This window comes from Telmatherina bonti (genome assembly GCF_933228915.1).
Source record: "Telmatherina bonti genome assembly, chromosome: 15".
In the NCBI taxonomy this organism is placed as follows: Eukaryota; Metazoa; Chordata; class Actinopteri; order Atheriniformes; family Telmatherinidae; genus Telmatherina; species Telmatherina bonti.
The window spans coordinates 25,254,202-25,264,245 of NC_136613.1; the positions used below are offsets into that span (position 1 = coordinate 25,254,202).

Sequence of the window (10,044 nt, forward strand, 5' to 3'; positions counted from 1 at the left end):
GTTTCAATCTGCATCTGTGTTGTTAATTTAAAAGATTACTTGTAAAACAGAATGGGCAAGCTCATAGTGGCATCCTGTAAAAAGTCTTTTGGGTGTGTTTTGGGGTGAATATTTCTTATGCATTCTTCCAGCATTGTCACACATAAAAAAATATAAAAGAAAGATTTATCCTCTACCCTGAAATCAACTTGGCTTATATCAGAGGTGGGTATCTCGTCCTGCTGAACCTGCATTCTGCATCTGGCTTTTGCTCTAATCAATTCAAGTGGCATCTTTAACTACAGTAGCCCAGTTTGTTTCCTGATAATCATTGATCTGTACTGAAACTGAAACATCTTAATTATCAGTGTTTCATGAGTCGCTGTGTTTTTATTGGCTTTCATCTGGTTCGATTAGGCATCTCTACTTTGAGGTTGCTCAAAATGATCTTAAATGAGGGTCAAATTGTGATAACCAGCCAGTTAAAATTTGTTTAAAGTGTTCATAATACTGAGAGCATGGTTGTTAACTAAATGAAGTTTTGCATACAGGCTGTGACAGGATTTACTGAATCTTCTAAGAGATCATGTGTGTACCACTGATTCATCTCCAGTGCATCTGGTCTGTTAGGACAAGTAAAATCCCCCAGGCTGAACTTGTCTTTACCTTGTTGTTTCTTGACCAGTCGCCTCTAATCCAGTAGAGGCCCCTCTGAGTGTGTATTGTGTTTTCTATTTGTTAAAGTATTAAGCCATCGTAAGACTGCCTTTCAATGAGAAATGACAAGATAAGACCCCAAAGCAGGGTCTCTTGTCCATCATGCAAATGGATGCCATACAAACTCCTTAGGGTGCAAGAAAAGTCATAGGTAGTTCAGAAAATACTAGCTTAGCTAAACTTTACAGAGTCCTGGCAAGTTTTACTTGGGAATGGTTATTACAAAGATGGAATGTTAATTTATTGGACAAGCACTTTTTTACTTATAAAATTAGGTTATTCTAGTGAAAGCAATTTGCAGTAGTTGGGATGTGAGAGGCTGTAGTGGTATCAGTGGGATTGAGGCTGAGATCTACTGTATCGTCACAGAACATCTCAGGCTATAAAGGACAGAGAGCTTGCAGTGTGGAACAGGGAAATCACTTGGCCACATGCTAATCTCAGTTGATGGTTTATGTAACTCCTTCTATCACATGATCACACGTCACCACCCACCCAGCTACTGTCTGTATCCAGTTATTCACTCACCAGCCAGCTATGCAAACACGACTGGTTGACACAGAGGAAAGATGAGGGGCACACTTACGTGGAACTGGAGCACTGTTCGTTGGCTTTGCAGCTTCAGCCACTAAAGCATCCATAGGCGTGACCCAGTTCTGTTCCCCAGTGTAAGACGGAGCGAGGACGGTTAGAAAAGCCCAACAAAGAAGCTTGCAACGCGCTGCTGCACAACTTTGGAGCACATATGTTCCAGTTGAATGACGCCTCCATGAGAGCGCATGGAATACAACTGCAAGGCCATGAAGAGATGGCAGTGAAGCTTTTGTTCTGGGAGCTGGAGCAGCATCTCAAAAGGTAAAATGGAGACAGTGCATGCCCATGGAGTTGGGTGAATCAACTCCCTGGTTGGGCCAATCATTACAGATGCTCATAAAAGCTGAGAGGTTATGTTGTCCTTTGTGTTCAGTCATTGCATGGCTGCAGGGGTGACATTAGCATTGAGGAATACTTGGTCTCCATGCTGCACTGAGAGGTCTTAAGATCTTCTTCCACTTCATACAGATATTCACAGGACTATGGTTAAGTGTACAACATGTTCCATTCTGTCATATTTCTTATGTAGTCCATCTCGCATAAAGCTAACCTGCAGCAGGATTTGTATTGTTTTTTTCCTCCGTCTATTGCTCGCTGTATCTATTAAGTTTTCATAATTTGGTTAATTGCTAGTTTTCTGTGTTTTTAAATTATTGAATAAGAGCTGAATAAAGAGAAAACGGTTCATTTTCAGTCATGAAATGTAGTGGTAACAAATGTTGTTTTAATATAGTTAAAATGCTCATTAACATTTATTTTCAAAAAGATTTAGAGCAACAGCCTGCTTTTAGCTTAGTGTAGTTTGAGTCATTTCTCTCAGTCTGCCTCACTAGGTCAGTGGGCTACTGTTGATTTACAGCAAGGCCATCGGTTCACTGACCCATCTGAAATACTGTCAGTTCATAGATGGTTGAAAACTATTACTTCTAAATGTATCGAGTATAACTACAATTTATACAGGATTGTTGTCATATCAGCATCTCATGGAAGTCTCATGCTAATGGTGTGTAACAGGTGAAATGAATCACCTGCTTCAAACTTCCCAGATATCACGCGAATGGAAAGAGATGTTTCACTTGAGAGGGAGAAAAGTGTGCAGCAGTTGATTTGATTTATGATTGTATTTTTTTTCAATTAACTTTTTAAATAAATCAACATATACTATATGAAATATACTAGCAGCAGATTATCATGTCTTGTATTCCAGTGGGGATTATTAGTGTTCTCATTTGTATTAGTTTTTTGTGCACCATACAGAATCCAGAAATTCAGCTTTGTCACTGAATTTGTTCTGCAACAGTGTTCCCCATTACAGAAGCAAATGTTTCTTTACATCAGCCTGGTCAGAAGGGTGGACTGACAGTAAAGCCCGGGGATTTTCAGGCTGTGCGACATGTATGATGACTTTTGTTACCTCAGTATTTATCTGCCATGTGATATTTCAACAACCTGGGACACTTGAACATATTTTTATGCTGAGCGTGTGTGTGTAAGATGAATTGATGCCACCTGTCTGGGTTGAAATGCAGACTAGGGAAAATGAATTATTTCATCATGTCTCAAAGTATGTGAAGGTCTTGTTAGTGGACATATTGAAGTGACTCTTTCAGAAGCACCATATACCTTTGTTAATAGGTACAGATACTCTGAAACCTTTGTGAACTCGAATGCACACAACTCGAACAAAAACAACATCGGAGGTTTGACTTGCTCAGACCCACAGTTGTTCTGGCTATTTGGGTGAAGATAAGTGGCTAAAATCTCTTCCAGTCAAAGACACAACCGGAAGGGATAAGCATGGCTTAGAGGTTCTTTTTTTGGTGTGTTGCTTCTTGGTACAGTAGGTGCTTAGTTGTTTGACTGGGATAGAAAATGAACATTGGCACCAGAGCTTAAAGCTGTATTTGAGCCCCTCATCATGGTATTTTTAGTGAAGCAGGACTTTTAAATCATCTAGTAGGTAGCCAGGTACTTCTGTATGTTACTGGGTTTAGGTAATTCATCTGCTTGTGGTGTGTATTTAGCCTGTCCTGTTGTTCTATGTTGGAATAAGCAGATAAAGAAAATGAATGGACAGGTTGTACAGCTATGAAGATGCCACTCATCTTGTCAAGTCCAACCAAAACAGTTTTTTGGTCACATCATGTTAATCTTTGTCTGGTCTTCTCTCCAAATGTCCACTGATTCTTCTAAACAGACACCTCAGTCAAGCAAAACATGGTCTAGCACACAGGTTTTCAGTTGTTACTGTTTTTTTTTGTTCAAATTTTCATATGCATCTAAATCCAAATAAACAAAAATGACAGATGAAACCTGCCTACTTTGTACACACTATTCACAGTATACAGCTCATAAGTTCAGACTGTTTCACAGGTTTGTGATGTACACGGGATGTGTGAGTGGCCTTTCGGATAGAGCAGGGAGGGCCATGTGTGTGGGGGTGAGGATACTGTTTAATAGATTTCTGAGGTGGGAATTTCTGTGGAGGAGGTGTTTTAAGTATCTGTGTGACCAAGTTACTCCCATCTATTAAGTATTGTGAAGGCACTTTTTGGGTGTGTGACAATACACATTGACCTCCATAACCTGGAAGATGGACTTTCAACAAATGTAAATTAGATAATCCAGTTATCACTCATAACAGCATGACCTAAAGATACTGAAAATGTTCTTATGCCACCTAAAACGTTCTGGTTTTAGGTGGTAGGATGTGAACACAGATATAAAGCAGGTGAAATCATTTCAGACCCCTGGTCGTTTTTTTTGAGCCCTCACTAAGCAGTTTTCTAAGACCCGCTGCAGTCCTTCTGTTGGGGAGTGCTGTTGCTATGTAGGGGGGTGTCTGGTCAGCAAAAATGTTTCAGTACGTGGCAAATGTCAAATTAAAATCCGTATAGATGCCAGGATGCAGGTTTTTCCAATAGAACACTGCACTGAGGAACAAGCTATGTTTCCACCTTCTTGTTAGTGGTTCAGATGTTGCAACTAATTGATGTATGTTTATTACACTTGGCATTCAGATTTTAAGTGACACAATCCTTGTTGACTTTTTTTTACTTGCATTTAAACTTTTGGGTCGTTTCTGTACATGCAGACAAGGTTGATGTCAATAAACTACATATAAGTCAGACACTCTTTGCATCAACCTATCCCCCTCTCAGTCCTGTGCTTTTCAACCTCAGTCATGCATTTTATAGCTCAGTTGTCAGTAATTCATTGGTGTGATGCTTGTTGCCTGCATTCTTTGGTATTCTATTAGTCTTAAATGTATGTCATACTGAGCATGGCCACGTGGGGGCAGTAAATGTATGCATTCTACAACATCTAATTGTTTGATTCACACAACTTAATTTTTATTTCTTATAAAAATGACTGTGCGCTCTTTACATTATTCTTGCCCTATATATTATAGTGGTTATTCCAGTCATGGATTATGGAGTTGATGTAGTTATCAGATCAATATTTAGATGCTTTGGTGTAATTTTAGCAATGGTAATTTATATATAACTATAAGTTGTACTGAGCTATGACTAAAGAGTCTAAAATTGCTTATGTTTTCTAATGTTTTGGGGGACAAGTATATGTTATGTTAGCAGTGTATGCCCAGTTATGCTCAAAAGTTTCATACTGGAGTTGCCGGGGATTAAAAACTTTGCTCTGTCTGTAGTGACCAAAATAATGATTAAAAGAAGACCCTGTAAAGTTAGGGGACATTCCTTTAATTCATGTGGCACCACTAGCAATTAAACCCATTAAACAGGCTGATTAATGTCTATAGTTGCAGCACATCAACAGTCCCTAGTGTTGCCCTTTCCCGTCCTTTTCACCGAGGCTGACTTATCTTCCATCCGGTTTCTCCCGGTTCCGTCCATCCTCTCTCCACCCCCGGAGTATGCACATCATGGCGAGTGCTGGTGGGGGTTCCTGAATATATTATTCAAACAGCCTCCGTCTCGACCAATCGCGGAGCAGCTCCTCGGCGTGTCGCCTCATAAATGATACTGGCTTGTAAAAAAGCTGCAGACCTTTGTGTACCGCTGAGATGAGCTGACCGTGGATCGTGTCTGTCCCGTCGCGGTCGGTGCGTGAGCTTCACCGGACTACAGCTGAAATAATAGCGTGGATGTGTCTCGCAAAGCTGGTGGCGTGGAGGTGGAATCGGGTTTGTTAAGGGACTATAAAACATGAGCAGCATGAATGCTTCGTGCTACACCGTGGCCATGGATTTAGGCGTCTGTCAACTGAGGAATTTCTCCATATCGTTTCTCTCGTCGCTACTGGGCGCAGAGAGCTCACACGTCGAGCTCGACAATAGGTAATAAAAATGTAGTAAGATAATCGTGTTACAGGGCTGTGTGTGTGTTCATGGCTCAGCTTATTTCACCTGCACCAGTATCCTAACATCACCACTGAGCGGTATCTGCTGAGCTCATATTGAAATGCCTTAAACGCCAGTGACGATTGGTTTCACAATGCAACCAGGCAGCTGCCTTTATAGAAATTTCCAGATGCTTCCTGTAACGACCCACATCCTTGTAAAGGGAGAAAGGCGGCTTCCACGGAGCTCCGTGGGCTGCGCGTCTTCCCATCGTTTTCCACTGCAGCATCAGAGTGGCTTAACATGTTGTATTTATTTGTCTCTTCTTGTTTTGCAGCTCGTCGGGGGCCAGCGTTGTGGCTATAGACAACAAGATAGAACAAGCAATGGTGAGTTTTCTGCTTTTTAAAAAAAATATCTTATTGTCCAGTGCAAAACACGAGTGTGTCTTTGTTCCGTAGTAATCTGAGGTTTGGGTGGTCTTTGAAAAGTAGGTTAATGCAGGACTTTGTTACATGTCTGTATGAGTAATTTCATCATACGGTTGTGCCATATTTAGTCCATGTATTGAAGTTTCTGGCACTAAATGATTACTAGTTGTGGGACCAAAAGAATATTTATAAGTATTATGTATTGTATTATTGTACCCATTATTTAACATTTTACATTATGATAGTTATGCACTATTCAAGCTAGTGTGAGTAAAAGCACTTTAATCAGGATCTGCTGCCGACTGCAACCCTGCATCCAAATTGAGACTATTCCACGATTTAGTAAAAATGTTTTTTGTTCTTTCTTTCTTTGTATTTTAGGAAATTAATTTTTTCCTGAAATGTGTCAGCTTGTGTGTATGGCAAATACATCGACGGGATTTAACGCGTTATCATCCAAAGCCCAACGAGGTTTTGTTTTCACTTTCCACGTCTTCGTTGTCAGGTCTGTTGCTAGGCAAACTGGAAGACTCTCACGCATGGTTATAAATATCTCGGCCTGTGATTGGCTGACTCATAAATGTAGGCCGGGTTAATGACGTAGCATCCTGGGAAATATAGTCCCTCACGTTTCCCTTTTCTAACAGCTCCCTATTGTTAAAGATACATCAGATTAAATAAAGACCCAGTTGCAATGTTAAGATTTGTTTCTTGTATCTTAATGTATAATTATCTGCTAAATGACTGTAGAATAATTAATAAACTTTTTTTAGTTGGATTTCTTAGTGCATTTTGTTACATTGCAGTTACTTGTATATTATTTGTAGTTTGTTGTACAACCTGTGACTAAAATGTGAGTTGTTTTTTTTGTTTTGTTTTTTTTTTTAAAAATGTTTGCATTTGGCTTGGTGATTAAAGAAATGTTTAGTAGAAGGTTTGAGAGAAATGTTTAATGTACAATAATTAGATCAAGTATGAAGTTATTTTGTGAGAGATGTTTTGCAAAGTGATTTTATAATTCAGGCTGGATAAACTGTGTGTATTCTTATATTTGAGATACATTAGCTTCCAATAAGGTAAATTGTATTACAACTTAAGTTTTATTTTTTTTCTTTAAGTGTCTAGGTGTTTGAAAAGTTTTTAGCATTTCATTCGTTTCTGCTATAAATGTCCTTTAGTTTATGAAACTTGACAATTAGTGCCCAACTTCTTATTAATATGATATTGATAGCCTCTGATGGTAAATCCATGCCTCTGTTTGCTTCAGGACCTGGTGAAGAGTCACCTGATGTATGCCGTACGTGAGGAGGTTGAGGTCTTAAAGGAGCAGATTAAGGAGCTGATCGAGCGAAACTCCCAGCTGGAGCAGGAGAACACGCTGCTGAAGACACTGGCCAGCCCAGAACAGATGGCCCAGTTCCAGGCCCAGGTTCAGACTGGCTCTCCACCTGCCCCCCCAACATCTGCCCCAACAGGACCCCCAAACACCCTTGCCCAGTCCGCCTCGCACAGCTCTGGGCCTTCAGCGTAGCCTGGTTTGCGCAGATACACTGACTTGACTTTCTAGTTTTGAGTTCTGCTCCAGCTGCAGAGCCAAACTTTGCCTTCTTCAGCTGGAGGATCCGCTGTTAGGACAAAAATTTGCACATATTTATCTCTGAGGGATACAGCCAGCTGGAAAAAGCAGTGCTGTGCTCCTTGGCACAGTGGAGGGTGACAATCTTTAGATGCTGTATGGGTGGTTGTTTTGAGGAGGATGAATCATAAAACATTTGCCAAAAACCCTTGGTCATCAACAAGAATGTCTTACCAGGTAGAAACAAAACCGTTTATCAGCGATGACAGTATACTTACATACCAATAATAATTTTAAAAAAAAGAAGAAAAAAAATCACTGTGCCTGTGTCTGGATTTTAAGTGATATGCGGACAGTGGAGCAGTGGCAGGTGGAGGATTGTATTGGTTGTTACCTATTATGCTGAATGATGTAAATAAGCGTTCTCTATCGAGGCTTGATCTTAAATGTTGAGACTTGACATATAAAAAGCCTTCTCAGAGTGACAAATGAAGAATGTGAGCATTTATTATCACGACAAAGTCCCCATCTGGAATGGGGAGGGGGTGGGAACTTATTTTGAACAACTCGTGGCAGCATTGATGATGTTACTAAAACTGTGGGTTGGTGGGATGAACAAATTGGTTTCTTATGGAGATGATGATGATCTATTTTCAGTATTTCTCTTTTTGAGTTCGTCATTTTGCCCTGGATAAAGCTCATTGTTGCTGTTTTCTCAACCCTGCAGTGGCATGTAATTTAAACCTTACTACACGAGGTTGGAGACATTGGGCTAAGCTGCAATTTTATTTCTTTTTTTTTTTCCCTTTCCACAAAAGTTTCTCGGGCAGATGATGATGTACATTTCTGTATAGTGTAAGTACAATGTAAAATAGTGAAGAGGGGAGGGAGGAAAAAAGAAATGGATGCTATCTAGGTCACCCAGATTGATGCAGATGAGCAAGAAATGCTCTGGTCTTGCCTGCTCTGTGTCATCTATTTTTAATGCAGTACTTTCAGGACTGTGGATTGACAGGTTAGGCTATTTAACTGACAACACAACCAACATTGTTGTTCAGATCCAATACTGCAACATAAACTGTAAAACAATTTCCACATGGATCTTTTTTTTTTTTCATTCTGAAGTAATACATCTTTTTTTTTTTTTTTTTTAGTTTTTATTTTGACAGTAAATACTTTTTGGATCAGAAAATACAACCTGAGAAGGAAGAAACCCCCCCCCCCCCACAAACTCTGAAGATGATCTTTCTTTTTCATTCTGTGTATCAGTTGTATGCTCATGTTCTGTGCATGTTTCTGCAAAGACCGGATGAGATAATGTAACATAAATACCTACAATTGCACTTGACAGCCGCACTTCACAAACTTTCAATAAACATGCTTAAGGAAGAATAACAACCTGGTCGCCCTCTTTGTTAATCTCGCCTGTGTGAGCTGCTTGGCAGTTTAGTTCTCTGAGGCAGACCGCTTTCTAAAAGTCTCGCACATTAGAGGAAATCCTCTTGCTTCATTTGATCCAAAGTTAATGACTACCTGCTGTGTTGTTACACATTCATTTTAGAGTAAGTGGTAAGAAAAAGCAAAGCATATTAAAAGTATTCCTCTCTTAAGGGCAATAAAGTGAATCATTTATAATTAGGACCCTTTTGCACTCCTTTCGGTGCCTCATTGGGCTCCTTGTTGGCTGAGCTCCACCTTGCAGTGTTTGTTTTTCACAGTTGACTGATAAGTCAGATGGGAAATACTCCGCCACTAAGAAAATATTGTTTTGATTAAAAGGGAAATTTTACAACTAAATTACCACCATGTTGACACATGATCTGAAACTTGTCTGTTGCACTGAGGTCTAATGGAAACCACTAATAATACGGCTTTCTTTGCATAAGTTTGATGGCATGTAGTGTCTTCAAAGGTGGATGCTGAATTGTAACTTAGTCTTAAATATCAAAGCATTTGATTAAAAAAAAAAAAAAATCAGTTCACAATATCCCATGTGATTTATCATCATGTAGCCTTAATTGTATGTTAATGAAAACTAAACTTGCAGCCGAATTGATGCTTTTGAATTGCTGTTATGTTGCTTTAACAGATCAACGTAGCAGATTTTACACCGTTCACATGCAACAACAGAGATCAATGATGTTTTTGGGCTCTAAAGAGAATTTTGAACAAGAAAACATTTGTATAAATGCAAATTTATAATGGTGACTCGCTCAATTAAAATCAGTCAGTCTCAAATCGGTTAGAAATTTTTTTTCTGCCACTTCTTTCGTCACTCTGTAAACTTGATCAAATTAGTATCAATTTACAAATTATGATCAAATAACTGAAGTGGCACAATTAATATGATCTTGCTAGTGAAGTGTGTGGTGGCACCATGCTTGAAGTCTTCATGCCATTTAGGACAAAGTGGTCATAAAAGGACTCAA

The 10,044-nt window shown here is 39.5% G+C and overlaps 1 protein-coding gene across 1 annotated transcript in view; it reads left to right on the plus strand.

The window, feature by feature from the left end:
• LOC306766390 (TSC22 domain family protein 1-like) overlaps positions 1 to 8,962 on the plus strand; it is a 33,640-nt gene extending 24,678 nt beyond the window's left edge. Inside the window, exons 3-4 of the mRNA XM_079254122.1 lie at positions 5,946 to 5,997; positions 7,307 to 8,962. Coding sequence (XP_079110248.1) covers positions 5,946 to 5,997; positions 7,307 to 7,570 — 316 coding nt within the window. The 3' untranslated portion in view covers positions 7,571 to 8,962. The remainder of the gene's footprint in view (positions 1 to 5,945; positions 5,998 to 7,306) is intronic.
• Positions 8,963 to 10,044: the final 1,082 nt, after the last annotated feature.